Genomic DNA, 15,594 nt, shown 5'->3' with positions numbered 1-15,594 from the left:
CTTGTGGAATTTTCATATGTGGCCTTGTGAAGCCACGTCGTCTCTCCAGTATCATGGCTACCGTTCTTTTGAGGGAATGCATAGTTCAGTGTGGTAACGTAGGCCCTTAATCCAAGCATTTGGGAGTTGAGGCAGGAGGATTACAAATTAGAGGATGGAACTGGGTATAGCAAGACACCACCTCAAATGGTGTGTGTGTGTGTGTGTGTGTGTGTGTGTGTGTGTGTGTGTGTGTGTGTGTGTGTGAGACTGTGGGAGCATGTGTAAGTATGTGTGAGTGTGTGTTGTGAGCATGCATGTGTGTGTTTGAGCTTATGTGTGTTGCGAGAGTGAGCATGTGTAAGTGCACGTGTGATTGATTGCACGTGTGTGAGTGAGTGTTGTGAGAGTGAGTGTGTTTGTGAGTGGTTGTAAGAGTGAGTGTGTGAGCGTGTGTGAGGGAGAGCAGGACGGTTCTGTGGATAGTCCTTGTCCCTCAAACCTGATGCGGATGACCTTCTTTTGGTCCCCAAGATTCACACTGTAGAAGCGGAGAACTGGCTCCTGCAAGTTGTCCTCCGACCTCCACACAGGATGCTTACAACACACACACACAGTCACGAAATAAAATTGAAAAATAGTTAAACGGCCAGTGTGGAAGAACATACTTGGGAGGTTGAGGCAAGAAGATCCTGGCCTCAAGCTTGTCCTCAGCGACAGTGAGTTCGTGGCCAGCTCTGGCTGCAAGAGATCCTGGCTCAAAACAGCCCAAGCAGTGGCGCATGCCTTTAGTCCCAGCACTTGGGAGACCGGGACAGGAGGATTTCTGTGAGTTTGAGGCCAGTCTGGTCTACAGAGCAAGTTCCAAGACGTCAGGGCTACATTATAAGGTCCTGTCTCAAAAAAAAACAACAACAACAAAAAAAAATCACAGACAAAACAAAAGGCTTGCAGGATTGTGTCTGTCCCATAGGTGTTTCAATACCCTAATAGTCTGGGAGATTGGTTAGCCCTTCGCCCACTCTTCCGGATGGCAACAGCTGACATTTGCTATGACTTCAGGTTAACCTTCCCCGTAGGAGGTCTGGTCCACTGCTCAGGAACCTGGAGCACAGGAAGTGGCTTGTGTCTGTTGGGTCATACACGGTTCCCCTGGGCATGACACCCAGGCAGCCTGGACCTCGGGGCTAAGCATAGCGACACACATGCTTTTATTTTATCGGTGGTTTTCTAGCTTACCCACAAGGCACCTGTTGTAAGGTATCAAAGCCCCTGCTTCTACTCCAAGCCCCACAGACACCTCAGTCTGTCTTAGAAGCTGGACAGTGCTGATCCGAGGATTCTGTTTTCTCCTCCCTCTCTGACGTAGGTGTCAGGGCTTGAACTCAGGCCGGCAGGTTTACTCACTGGCTGAGCCATCTCCCCGTACTTCGTATCCTCGATTCTCCATGTAAGAAAAGGATTGTTCTCTGTGTGTTCTCTGGAAAATGGACTGTTTTCATAATCAGATGTTTAGTCTTTCATTCGTAAATTAATCTGCAGCTCCAGGACTCCAAGCCGGACCCTTGAGCAAGTTACACAAATGCTCTAAGCTGCGAGTTCAGCTTTTTGTTTGCTTTTTGCTTAAGTACTTTTCATTGTTGCGCTGATCTGTGGGCTTACTGGTTTTAACTGGTTTACATTAAACACTTCTTCTGTCAGCTCTTTCTAGCACTTTGTTTTGAGTCAGGGTTTTGCTGTGTTCCCGGCTATCCTGGAATTTAGGATGAAGCTAAAGGGGGCTTTGTAGAGCTCCAGCCTCTGAAGCTCTTTTCCTATGCACTCGAAGTGAGATTACCTTCCCACTCCCAACTGAATTCCCAGAAGTGAAACAAGCTTAACGCCCGCATTCTCTCAGGTCCTGGTTTATGACCCTAGGTCAGCCTCTTATCATTTAGTACATTTATGGTCTCCAGCAGATTACCAGTCAGTTCCCCAGAATCTCTGCAACCTGCGTGGCTGAGACCTGGACTGACTTATCTGAGGTCCAGGTCATTGAGGAGGTGACAGAGAGCACCGCCAATGACGTTAAGACAGTGAAGGGACTCACTGGAGTTTTAGAGGCTGGCAGAGCTCCACTTTTGTACCCACCTGGGGTCCATCACAGTGAAACCCACTAATCTCAGAGGCTGGAGCATAGTCTTTCTAGAGACTGGGGAGCCCAGATGGTCTTGCCAGCCTGTGCAGAGCAGAGCGCCAGGCACACATCTCTGTGTGGCTGGCGAATCTGCTTCAGCCGTCACCGGACCCTGAGCTTTGCTCTTCACCAGGAACTAACAAGGAAGTTGTAGAGGAAACAATTACCCATGCCCTTGGTGGCACTTGAAGCTTTCACAAGCCTTGGCGTTCACCTGCTGACTGGTTAGTTTGTTTTGAGGCAGGGTCTTTTACAGTCCAGGCTGGCTGTGAGGTCACTATGTAGCCAGAGGTACACCCGATCCTGCCCGTACAGCCCGAGAGCCAGGATGGTAAGCGAGTACTGGCTCACCCCATTTATAGGGTGTAGGGATGGAATCCAGGCCCACTGAGCCATCTCCATGACATGGACCAAGAGTTTAACTTCATTGTTCATGGGGCAACAGGCTTCCTTCCTTGACAGCAGAATGTTTATATTTTCTTTTTGACTTCATGTGCTGGAAATACAAACCAGGACTTTCTCTCTCTCTCTCTCTCTCTCTCTCTCTCTCTCTCTCTCTCTCTCTCTTCCTCTCTCTCCCATTTCCCCCCCTCACTGACAATACTAGGGATTGAACCTAGGACCTCAGGCATACTGGCCAAGTGCTCTACTGAGCTAGAGCCCCAGCCCCTCCATCTCTTACCTACCCAGCCCTGGTGAGCCAGTAACTGCCCTGAGCTCAGATTTTCTCCATTCATCAGCCCTGTCGCCCAGGACCCCGTGTGTCATCATCTGTCACCTAGAGGATGGCACAGTGTCTCCTCACTCAGCTCTGGGCTTCCATGCTTGCCCGGGCGTCAGTGAACCAACTGTCTAGCTCAGTGTCTCAGTAACTTCCAGGCCTGCCCCACCCCCGCTCGCTCCTCGTCGTCCACTCACCTGCCTGTCTTTCCCATAAGGCCGATCCAAGAGTGTTGCTACTCTTCTAGAGGTTCCGACAGTTACGCTTACCTGACTGTGGAAAGCATCCAAGGCCAAGGCCCAATCTCCCTCCTTTTCCCTTCCCTCAGTCTCAGAGTGTGTGCAAGCAAGGTGCTGCAGAGGAAGGTCTGGTCCCTCCCACCCCAACCCCACCTTTGCGGTTCAGTCCTGTGTTCCAGCAGTGGTGTCCCAGACTGCCCTTCTCTCAAACCCTCCTTCTCTGCTCCCTTATTCTGTCCTGGACTCAATGAACTCCACTGGTACTCTGGCATCACGTTGTATACCTCGTTCATACCTCACGTATCCCACGGGCACCTGGGCCTACATGTATCCTCTACTGGGTGATGGGATTAAATCAAACCATTCAGCCGTGCTGAAGGCCCTGGAGGGTTCTCCTCTCCAATCTGGCTCTCCCTTAAACCCAGGGGGCGGGAGTTTGCAGGGGAAGGGCAAAGGGGCAGTGAGAGAAGCCAAGCCAGGAAAGCCTGCGGTGTCCGGTGTCCACAGTGCTGTGGGAGGGTAGGCAGAGGAGCGTGAAGAGCTGGGTGTCTACGAGCCCTGAAACACCCTACCGACACACTACGTACACACCACCAACACACTACCAACACCCTACCGAGAGGATGTTTAAGATGAGGATTACTCAACACAGCTTAGGAAATAAAAGCAGGCACACAGCCACAAACATTTTGTGTTTTCCTTTCCCGGTTTAGGTAGAATAGGCAACACTGTCTAGGTGTGATCAGCGTCCACTCGGGGTCTCCACACTGGGTCACATCAGCTCACACTACACGGATTTATACTCAGATTCCAAAGGGGGCCAGGGCTGGGCACACTTACTCTTCGAGCCCTAGCAGGGCTGAGGCTCAGGGGTGGAGGGTTCAAGGCCAGCTAGGCTGTACCAAGGGTCCCTGAGTCAGGGTCGGGGGTGGTGGCGTCCCAGCCCACTGGAGAGCGCCCGCCCACCACACATGCTGTCTGGGGGCTCCTTCTGTCTTTGCCCTTTTAAAGTCTCTGTGTCTCTGTTTCCATCTGTGGAAACCGAGCTGTGTTTAAAATTCCAGAGGGGTGACTGCTCCCGATGCAGTGTGTGTTCCTTTAATTTTCCTGTTTTGTGTTTCCACAACAGTATTCCGTTTTGCTTTCTTAACTGTCGGTGGTTAGATGAGTTGGCCACACTGACCCTGTGCAGAGCAGGTGATAAGCACGTGCCACCTGCAGGACAGTAGTCACTGAAGGAACTGTCATCTCTGTGTCCCTCGAAGCTCATGTTCACTTTTCTTTAGGCTCCAGATGCCTTTTTGTTTGTTTTCTGCCGAGTTTTGTTGTCGTCTTGAGACTGCCTTTGTATGAACGGCTGATTGGCCTGGCACTCTCTTTGTAGGTGGCCAAGTTGGCCTCTAATCTAGCAGTCTCCTGCCTCAGCCCCTGTCCTGCCCACCCCATATCACCCCACCCCAAAGTGTCAGGATTTCAACCTCATGATACAGCTCCCCACCCCATCCCCACCCTTCCCGAAACAAGGTCTTGAGATGTAGCCCTGGCTATCCACCTTGCTGTGTAGACCAGGCTGGCCTCAAACTCCGAGATCCGACTGCCTCTGCCTCCTGAGTGCTGGGATGCACTGTCTCTCCCTCCCTCCCTCCCTCTTTCCCTCCCTCCCTCCCTTCCTTCCTTCCTTCCTTCCTCCCTCCCTCCCTTCCTTCCTTCCTTCCTTCCTTCCTTCCTTCCTTCCTTCCTTCCTTCCTTCCTTGTTCATGTACTTGTGGTGGTAGAGGTCAATGCTGAAATCTTTTCTTTGCCCATCATCTTGTTCTCTGAGACAGGATCCCTCACTGATCACTGATTTTGAAGCTTGACAATTTGGCCAGGCTGGCTGTCTGGCCAGTGAACCCCCGGGTTCCTCCTATTCCTGCCTTCCTAGTGCTAGGATTACTGGAGCACCCTGCCGTGCTCAGCTTTCTAAGTGTTGCCAGGGATCAGGTCCTCCTGCTCTCACTTTCACACAGCAAGCACCTTATCTACTGAGCTAGACAATTCTCTGAAGGAAGTTAACAGAGAGAACGAACCGAACTGAGTGCTGGGTGCAGAGCTCACGCCTTTACTCCCAACACTTGGGAGACAGAAGCCTGTGGATCTCTGTGAGTTCCAGAACAGCCAGGGCTTACATAAGGCCTTGCCCTGTCTTAAAAACAAAACAAAACAAAAAACAAAAATCCTGAAACGAAAATGCAAACAAGTGTTTGGAGCTGACCTCAGATTCCTCTCGGCTTTCCTTTCCTTTTGTTTTTTTCTTTGTTTCCCTTTTTCTTTTTAAAAGTCAATTCTGTGTTTTAAAAAGAGAACCAAAGCTTCTTTTTACAGGGAGAGCAACTAACATTCCTCTGGGTCCCCAGAGATGGCATTTCCTGTCCCCTTTCTGACGGGAGAGAAGCGCAATGGTGACTTCATCCTGGGCTCCCAAAGCGGTCCTTATACCTTTGTCCTGGGAACAACCCCTCTTTGTTCACAGCCACGAGGGCACCGTGCTCCAACACACTCCCTCACTGTCCCAAGAAGAAGCGCCATTGTTTGTTCGTAAACAACAAATGCATCTGGCAAATCTGCTTCATTTGTTTAAGTTTCTAACTGTTCTAACCACTGTTTTCCTTCCGAGGAGCCAGCTGGAGCTGGTGACCTCTTCCAGTCATGCGCAGAGGGATGTGAGGGAAGGAGTGCGGGTCTCCGTGGGGGAGGGGTGGGGAAGGAGTGTGGGTCTCCGTGGGAGAGGGATGGGGCACACCCTACAGAAGGAAGGCTAGAGAAAGGTATGCAACACCTCACGCTTAGTGTTCGAGTATTGTTAATGATGGGCAGTGTGTCTCTGAGGTGTCTTTATGGAAGAGGGCCATGTAAGGTGCACAGTGAATGTGAGCCCTTTCCACACACTTACACAACGGACAGCCGGAGAACTTCCTGTCTGGGTTTTTAGTCAGGATTACCCAAAAATAATGAATTTTTAAAATTATTTATTTATTTATTTATTTATTTATTTATTTATTTATTTATTTATTGAGACAGGTTTCAGTATGTAGCTGGCCTGAAACTCACAGAGATCCGTGTGCTTCTGCCTTGCTAGCCCTAGGATCAGAGGTGTGCCACCACACCTGGCTATTTTTATTGTTTTTACATTGCGTGTGTCTGTGCACGTGAGTGCAATGGCTGCAGAGGCCAGGGGAGGGCGTTGGACCCTCCTTAGCGGAGTGACAGACGAGTCACCGGCTGGGCGCTGGTGAGCTGGGCAGTCTCTCCAGCCTCAAGTTCTCATTTGTAATTTCTTGTATCTGTTTATTCATTTTATTCTCATTTGTGTGTGTCTGTGTTGGGGTGGGACGGGGAGTTGAGCCCAGTCCCGAGCCCTCTTTTGCTTTTTATCTTGAGACAGGGTTGTACTGGGTTGCCTGAGCCTGCTTCGGTCTATGCATTTTAGGGGTTCCATTTGTGTACCACCTGTTGGCTCCATCTTTGAACCTCAAAGTCCCTTTCTGCATACAGCAAAACTCTGCCTCCCTGCTCGGGAAGTCTGGAAGCCGCTCTCTGGGGAGAAGACCCAGGGTGGGGGCGTGGTTCACTGTCCCGGTTTGAGAGTTTGAGATGGACTTTCATTTCTATCCTGACTGCCTTTCTCTTCCCCGGAGGACATCCCTCCCCCTTCTTCCTGGCCTCCACTCCTTCCTTTTTACAAGCTGTGCACAGCTTCCTGTCCATCCTCCCCTGCAGGGTTCTTCACACCCTGTAATCAGCAAGCTGCCTGCTTCTCCCTTAGCCTCGCTCTCGTGGCTCCTTCCCTCTAAGCCTGAGGCTCTGTCCTCCCCACTCCCCTGCCCTGTGTCCCTTAGGAGATTAAAAGGTGAAGGCTGGAGGCACCACGCACTGAAGGACTGGGCTGAGGAAGTTTTCCCAGTTAATAGCATCCGTAGAGGTCCTCCCTTTGGTTCCTAGTGTCCACACGAAGGAGCACAGCCATTTATAACACTAGTCTAGGGCATCCCAAGCCTTCTTCTGACCTCCTCAGTACCAAGCACGCTCAGGATACACAAAATACATGCACACAAAACTCTTGGACATATAAAATTAAAGTAATAAAAGAAACTTTAATCTTTAAAAAACAAAACGAAACAGGATGTTCAAAGTGGAACTTCGTAAGAACTCGGAGCAGCGACCTCCGGAAAGACAAGAACTTGTCCCTTTATAAAGTATTGTTCTGGCAAAAGGCTGGTCTTGCCCCCTCCCCCAGCCTTCCCCAGCACTTGGTTATTGTCCCCACTCTGCTGAGTTAGAACAGGTCTGAGTAAGGAGGCTTCAGGAAGAGGTTTTTTTGCAGAAGCCCAGAGGAGGACATGAGGGCCTGGCACTTCCAGTCAGTCAGGAAGCGAGGGGTCCATCAGACTGGCTACTGAGGGAAGGCTTCTCTAATGAGCACGTAGGGGCTGAGGAGATGGCTTAGCTGGCTAACTCTTTACTTTATAAAAAAACACGACCTGAGTTTGAATTCCTAGCACCATTGTAAAACCCCACTGTGGTGGTGCCCGCCTATGACCCAGCGAGGGGAAGCAGAGGTGGGCAGACCCCAGGAGGTCAGCGGCCCACCGGTCTAACAGAACCAGTGAGCTCTAGGTTTAAGGAGAGATCTCCAAGAAATAAGGCAAAGAGGGATGGAGAACGCCACTGGCCTTTGACCTCTGGCCTCCACAGGTGCACACACACACAGAAGGGCATTTACCCGGACAACCAGGGGAGGTGAATTGCTCCTGCCCCTTGTCATCAAAGTCAACGGTGAACCCCTGGGGGGCTCAGATTTACTGTGTCCTTGGTCAAGGGACTCTGTTGGAAGAATGTTAAAGGGAAATGGTCGTTTTAGGATGCTCGGTGGAGAGAGGTGCCATTTCCTCCGCTTGGCTGTAGCAGTTTTTGTTGTTTGTTTTTCTAGAGCTTTCATCCTTGGTGGTCTGTCCTGGTTTTAACTACCCACCTTACCATGAGGCTTCCCTGACACAAAGGCAGGGTCCTTCTGGGCTTTTAAAAGAGACTTTATTTATTGGGCATGTGTGTCACGGTGTTCAACTGGAAGTCAGAGGACAGCTTTGGGAAGCTGGTTCTCTCCTTTCACCATATGGGACCCCAAGATGGAGCTCTGGGTATCCATCTTGGTGGCAGGCATTTTTATCCGCTAAGCTATCTCAAAGACCGGGGACTTGTGTTAACTCATGTCTGATTCTGAACTCCCAGTGGCTTGACTAATCAGAAGATGTCTATGGTGGCCGCTGGTGGGGCTGGCATTAGAGTGCTTAGGGTTCTCCCGCCTGCAGTGTCACCAGGCAACAGCCTCCAATCTGGAGTCTTCCCTTCACATCACCCAAATCCAGACTTACCCACAGTGTCTGTTCAGTCAGACCCTGAGCTACCAGTCCCCCTCTCTAAGCCCTAACAACTTGCCCTGACCTGGCTCTCTTAACTGTAGTCACATGTCTGCCATGAGGCTTTTTTTTTTTTTTAAGAACATTTTAGAACCCAACTGATAAAGTTAGATCCCTTGGGACCCACACATTGGAAAGAGAGAACCAACTCTAGCAAGTTATGTTCTGGCCTCTCCACATAAGCTGTGGCGTCCACAACCCCACTACACATATCCTATGCAAACCCAAACACAGTAATAATTCAACATGTTAAAGGTTCTAAGATGGCAATTTCTATTCACAGAAAGCCCACAGCACTATTGTACCATCAACATTTGTATTCTCCCTGACCTAGGAACAAAGCAAATATTCACTAACCGGTGAGCAGCTACACAAATGTGGTACATCTACTTGGTGGAATATTATTCAGCCAGGAAAAAGAATTAGTGGGCAGATACATACTACAACAGGATAACCCTTTCATGTGAACAGGAAGAAATAAAGTCAGGAGAGGCTGGGGGGGGCAGTACAATTTTTCATTTATGGGAGGTGACAAAAAACTTTTTAATTCGCCAGTGCTCAAAAGATGGACGTGGTGATTGCTGTATGCTTTTCTTTTAAGATGGGGTCTCACCATGAGCCTTGGCAGGTCTCAAGCATCCTCCTGCCTCTGCCTTCCAAGAGCTGGGATTAAAGGCGTGCACTGCATCTCTTGGTGTGGGGGAGGGGATGTCTCAGCAAGGCATGTCTGCTGTTTTTGCAAGCGACAATTTCACGTTCGATATTGCTGTGTCTGAAACTTGAGAAGGAACCCGTCGTGTTTTCATTTCCCCTTAACTTGTTTATTATTTAAACTGTGGTTGTTGTTTGAGATGGGTGCCTCACTTGGGTTGGGAGTCTGGCTTGAACTTTTGGAAATCCTCCTGCATCAACCACACTCGTTCTGGATTACAGGCATGAACTCTTAACGTTTCTTTGGACCGTACAGACTAGAAGTTCAATGTTTCTTTATTCATTTTGCAAGGCCTCACATATACTAGGCAGACATATGTCCACTGAGTTGCGCCTCCAGCCCAGATGACGCCTAAAGGCTGGTTAAGGGGCTGGAGAGGTGGCTCAGCAGTTAAAAGCACTGGCTGCTCTTGCAGAGGACCTGAATTTGGTTCCCAGCACCCAGCTGGTGGCTCACGACCATTGCAGCTTTAGCCCCAGGGAATCTGATGCCCTCTTCTGGCCTCCACGGGCACTGCATAAACATGGTGTACACACACACACACACACACACATCTTTAACTCCACTGAATTAGATGGAAAGTTTTTCCTCCTGCGTTGGTCTGAGTAGGGTAGATGCTGACCCCCGCTCTGTTTTCTGCTTCACAGAATTTCCATGATGGACGGAAGGCTCAGCAGCACATAGAGACGTGCTGGAAGCAGCTGGAGTCGGTAAGTGGGTAGCCAGAAGCCCGCAGCTAAGCCAGTCTCCCCAGACCAGCTCCTTTGAATCTGAATCTGGCTTGAATGGCTCGCTAAGGGGGAAAAAAAATCAGGCACAGACCACTCACTGATGTGGCTTCTCTCTAGATTTTTCTCATTTGTATTTCATTTAATCTGCTTCTAGAACTATTATTGCAAACACAGTGCTGAGCTAGAAATGCTTGAGGGCTTGAGCGAGGGCTCAGCGGGGAAAGCATGTGCCGTGGGACCATCAAGACGGGAGTTTGGATCCCGGCCATCACTTACGAAGCTGGGCGCATGCGCAGTGACACACGACTAGTATGCCAGTACTGGGGAGGCAGGGACAGGAGGATTTCAGGGCTTGCAGTCAGGGTAGGAAGCCTAGCATATCAGCAAGCTCCAGGATTAGTGAGAGACTATATCTCAGAAAGCAAGGTGGACGGGCCTCAGAGATAACAACTCAACAGTCATGCACCTGGTGTGGTAGCCAGTGCCCATGCTGGGTGTCTCACAACTACGTCATTCCAGTTCCTGGGGAATCCAACCCCACTGGCTCTGAAGGTACCCACACTGCGCTCCGGTGCACACGTAACCACCACGCAATCAAAGTGAAAAGCAATCTTACTTATTCATTTAAAACGGTGTGGAGAGTGATTGAGAAAGACAACCCGGTGTTGACCTCTGACCGCGTCCTGTGCAAGCAGCAGGTGCAACACATTAAAAAGTGTTCTAGTAGAGGCAGGTAACTCCTGAGCAGAGAACAGACAGGGTTCACTCCAATGCAGACAAGTGCCTAGGTCACTTCCGGAAATGATGAAGCTTGGGGGTGGGGGCGAGTTCCTGGGAGAATGGCGGTGGTGGGGGTCTCTCTAGAAGTGGATGGGTGACCAGCAGGCTTGGCTGTGCTCTGTCTGCAGAGTAAGAGGAGGTTTGAGCGGGACTGTAAGGAGGCCGACCGTGCACAGCAGTACTTTGAGAAAATGGACGCCGACATCAATGTGACCAAGGCGGATGTGGAAAAGGTGAGGGGTCCCAGTCTCACTTCCCTGGAGCGTGCTTCCTGCGCAGCCGCAGAGAGGCCTGGTCTCAGCTTCCTCTTTCAGACATAACCTCAAGAGGGTACCTGACAGGAGGAAGGGTTTCATTTTCTGTCATCATCCTGGGACCCGGGTTGAGGTGATGTGCTTAGTCACATATAATGGGGAGACCTGGACAGGTCGAAACAGGCGTGGCTTCCTTAGTGGCTTGGCCGCGGCCGAGTTCCGTGTCTAGGCAGCTGAAGCAGCCCTCTTAGCCGTGAGAGAGTCCGCAGCTCTACTCATCAGAAAGGCCAATCCCTCTGCTCAGCTGTGCAGTGGGTTCATTCCGGCTGATCCCCAGGAGGCTGGGGTGAGAGGGGCATTTGGAAGTCTGCGAGCTTTCCTCTCTGATGGCTCGGGCATAAAGTGCTCCCTTGTCTTCCCCAGCCAGTGTGTGTGGATTTTCCCTGGAAGCCTCATTTTCTTTTTATGAAAGTCATCAAGATAATGTAAACACAATTATGCCATTAAATGGTGGCATTCATTCATGATGCCCAGGGCCATTGGAGCACCGCCGTCTGAGCTTTTCTCTGGAAAAGCTCTACTTTTCATGGTACCACTTCGGAGTTGGAAATGCCTCGAGTGGGGCAGTGTCTCAGTTGGAAGGGTGTGTGTGTGTGTGTGTGTGTGTGTGTGTGTGTGTGTGTGTGTGTGTTAGCATACTAAAATGCATATTCTTTTTTTTTTAAAGATTTATTTTATTTATTATATATATAAGTACACTGTAGCTGTCTTCAGATACACCAGAAGGGGGCATCAAATCTCTTTACAGATGGTTGTGAGCCACCATGTGGTTGCTGGGAATTGAACTCATGACCTCTGGAAGAGCAGTCGGGTGCTCTTAACCGCTGAGCCATCTCTCCAGCCCTAAAATGCATATTCTTGAGGGTAGACTTTTACTTTACCAAAAGACGTTCATTTTTTGTTTTATCTTTTTTTTTTTTCGGAGCTGGGGACCGAACCCAGGGCCTTGCGCTTGCTAGGCAAGCGCTCTGCCACTGAGCTAAATCCCCAACCCCAAGACGTTCATTTTTTAAGTGACCATACTTATTATAAATTCCTACTAACTAGGAATTTAAAGTGTTGCTTAAATCTTTTTTAAAGTTGCAACCATTTATTTATGCGTGTCTTTGTGACCGGTAGTACACTTAATTGAGGGGGTTCTGCCCCGTGGGGTCCAGGAATCATTGAGTTTGACTGGCAGACAGCCCCTCTGCAGACTTTAGAAGTGTCACCTGGTTGAGAGTGGTGCTATCAAGCGCTTGGGAGCCAAAGCAGGGGAGTCAGGGGCTCACCTTCGGCCATACTGTTAGCCTGAATCCGTTCTAGGATATATGAGACTCTGTCTCAAAAGACTGAAAAATTTTGAACTGGAGAGATGGCTCAGTGGTTGAGAGCAGTGGCTGCGCTTCCGGGGAGCCTGGGTAGGAGTCCCAATACCCATCAACACTGTTTCTGAGAGCTTAATTCTCGGATGTCTAGAGCGGAGGCTACCTATCGCTATCGGGAGCCTGGAGCCCGGAGCCTCCCACAGTGACCCCGTTTTGACTTCCGGCAGCAGGCAGTGCGGGCGGCAGTGTTCCGCTTCCTGTATCTTTATACCTTGTATTTATTTTTCTTATCTTCTTCCACACTCGGTGACCTCCTTGACGGAGAGCAGTAGTCTTGTGGTTTTCTTTATCTTTTTGATTGTGGAGAGTGCTTCAGCGTTTTGGGTTTTCTTTCCCCCACTTAGATTGTAATGGCAGGCCTCTAAGCCGATCACCGAGCACATGGGAGGTGGAGCAAAGAGGGCTGCTGAGGTTCAAGGCCAGCTAGGGCTACTGGAGACCCTGACTGAAAACAAAGAGAAGGGAAGGGGAGGGGAAAGGAGGGAAGAGGAAGTCAAAGACTGATTTTAGTGTCTTTTTTATCATTAAAGAAATTGTTGCTCTTTTCTTGTTTCGCCAAGATATCTTTATTTTCCTCTGTGTGGGGGCATTTGCCTGAATGTATGTCTGTGTACCAGGTTGTGTCAGATCCCTTGAAGCTGGACTTACAGGCGGCAGGCATAACCCCCCTCAACGGAAACGGCTCCTAACCACTGAGCCATCTCTCCAGTCCCCACTGAGTGTTCATTCTCTGCTCCTCCTGCTTTGATCCTGGTGGGTTTTTATTTCCAGTGAAGCTGGAGTTTGCTGATTTGGCCCAGCTGCCTCCCACCAAGCCCCTGGATCTGCCTGCCTGGCACTGAGTTTACCGGTGAACGCCCCTGCGCGCCTAGTGGGTGTGGTTATTGGTGGTCGTTTGCTTGTTTTTTTGTTTATAGTGCTGAGAGCGCAAACTGGGGTCTCATGCTAGCCCTCCAGACGCCTTACAGACTGAGCCGTCCCCACACCCCCAGTGTAGGATGCTTGGCGAATTGCTACTTTATTTCCGTGACTTATCTTTCCTGATCGTGAGCCATCTGTTTTGTCGTGGCTGTTGTTTTTCCTGAAAGTACCATGGCCGCCCTCCCCAGGAATGTGAGCATCCTAATTTGGGAACCACGGGTATCAGACCACAAGCCTTGGTGTCCAAACGCTGAATATTTTAAGGACTTTTTGCTTTGAAGGTGACCTAAAATCTGCCGGCCACCTCCGGCCACGTGGAAACATGATGTCAGCTTTTCTCATTGAATTCCCTGTTGTTACCTGTGCTTTGTCTCTTGAAACAGGTTTCCCAGCATAGCCTAAGCTAACTACCCTCCTGCCCCAGCTCCCTCCTAGTGCTGAAATTTCAGGGGTGCGTGGCTGCACCCTGCTTTCCACTGATACTTCTGACCATCTCTGACTCCACGCAGATGTCTTTCTCCCTCCCAGTTTCCACGCATTTAGTGGCCTGATTGTGTTTGACTCAGCTCACCTTCCTAATCCTAGCACAGAGTTTATAGCACACGGTGATGTGTCTCCCAGGATACATTGTGTAGACTCTAGATTGTGCCCAGGGGATGTGTATGTAATATACGTCTGTGTTAACGTCTGGGTCTAGGTATGAGCCGAATCGCCTTTTCTTTCTGAAGACGTCACCGTCCCTCTTCCTGTGGTTCTCTGTCACGATTGCCACAGTACTGTGTTCAAGCATCCTGCATCAACAGTCTCCTCCCACTTTATGACATTTTTGCCTGTGGCCAGGAGCCTGGTAATTCCCTGGGAGGGTTTTTTCTCTCTCTCTCTAGGCAGGAGTGTGTATTTGGATGTTACCTGGATACTGTGTTCCTCAGAGGTCTGGTGACGAAGGAGAAGAGGACACACTGTATGGAAGTTGTCCTTCAACCTGTCCCTTACCAAGACGCAGCTGTCAGAGAGTCCGAGCTCACCAGCTTTAAGGGGGTTCAGTTGCTTGATCTAGTGACATTAGACTCTAAATATGTTGGGATATATTTTTTGGTTTTAGTAAAAACAGATCTTACTGTTTTCCCAACATAATCCTCAAGCTCCCTTTTGGGGCTTGGGAAATGGCTCAGTGGATGAAGTGCCAGGTAAGAACCAGGTATGGCGGTGCCCGAATCCCAGGACTTGGGAAGCAGAGCCCAGTGGATGCTGGGGGCTAACCAGCCAGTCCAGCTGAGATGACCACATCACGTGGGGTCGGTTCCGTGACCTTTATGAAACCATGGAACCACTGAACAAGATGGGGAATACCAGCCAGCTCCCTTAGACCTTGGTCCCACCCCAGAGATAGGAAGTTTCAGTATTTGTTTTAGAGGTTTGGTTTTGTATTATATTTTTTGAGACAGGGTCTCCATTTGAAGACCAGGCTGGCTCTAACAAGTACCAAGATGACAGCTTATTCCGTGCTAAGCGTGGCACTCTGGGCCCTACGCATGCCAGGCAGGCAAGCTACACACCCAACAGGGCTGTACACCCAGGCCTGTGTCTTATTTTTCAGGAAAATCTAGCAAGTTGACAGGATCTTGAATATTTGAACTGTTTGAATCCATTCCTGGCCCTTTGTTCTTAACTGCTGGCATGGTATGGTGCTGATAAGATGTTGCCATTGTGGCCTTAAAGGGACTTGCCCTCCGTGTCCTCCCTGATGCTCATCGAGCAATGGCTTTTCCCGTAGAAGATGCTGGAATGACTTTCAGGGTCGCTGTGACACTGCTTAGAATCAGACCACACTGGATAAGTGTGGCAGGTGCTGTCCTGGAGTCCCCACAGTACCATGGTTTGCCAGCCTGGTAGGAGTTGGGAGGGGTTAGCAGGGGAAAATCAAGACGAACAGCCTCTAAAGCACCTTCCCAATGGAGCGTGTACTGTTTTCTAACACCCATGTTAAATCCAAGTCCATCTGAGGCCTGGTGGGTAACCCGGCCCTGACATGTGACTGCTGTCTCCTCTGTAACGTCCATTACTAGACAGGGCATTGTTTTAACAGGAACTACGGTCAGTGGCTAAAGGCAGCTGCAGAAATAGAAAATAGGCAGCTGAGTTAGGTGTTTCTGTTTGTTTGTTTTTATAAATTTGTGGTATCAACCTCTTGTTTTTTT

General features: G+C 49.8%; 1 protein-coding gene across 21 annotated transcripts in view; it reads left to right on the top strand.

The window, feature by feature from the left end:
- Fnbp1 (formin binding protein 1) overlaps positions 1-15,594 on the top strand; it is a 119,957-nt gene that overhangs the window by 54,550 nt on the left and 49,813 nt on the right. For all 21 annotated transcript variants that reach the window (XM_063283065.1, XM_063283060.1, XM_063283064.1 and 18 more), the window contains exons 5-6: positions 9,931-9,993; positions 10,923-11,027. In XM_063283065.1, the coding sequence (XP_063139135.1) occupies positions 9,931-9,993; positions 10,923-11,027 (168 nt within the window). The remainder of the gene's footprint in view (positions 1-9,930; positions 9,994-10,922; positions 11,028-15,594) is intronic.

The sequence above is a fragment of the Rattus norvegicus genome, chromosome 3 (assembly GCF_036323735.1).
Source record: "Rattus norvegicus strain BN/NHsdMcwi chromosome 3, GRCr8, whole genome shotgun sequence".
Classification (NCBI taxonomy): domain Eukaryota; kingdom Metazoa; phylum Chordata; class Mammalia; order Rodentia; family Muridae; genus Rattus; species Rattus norvegicus.
Note: the sequence above shows the minus strand (reverse complement) of the source record. Positions and strands in the feature narration are given on the sequence as shown.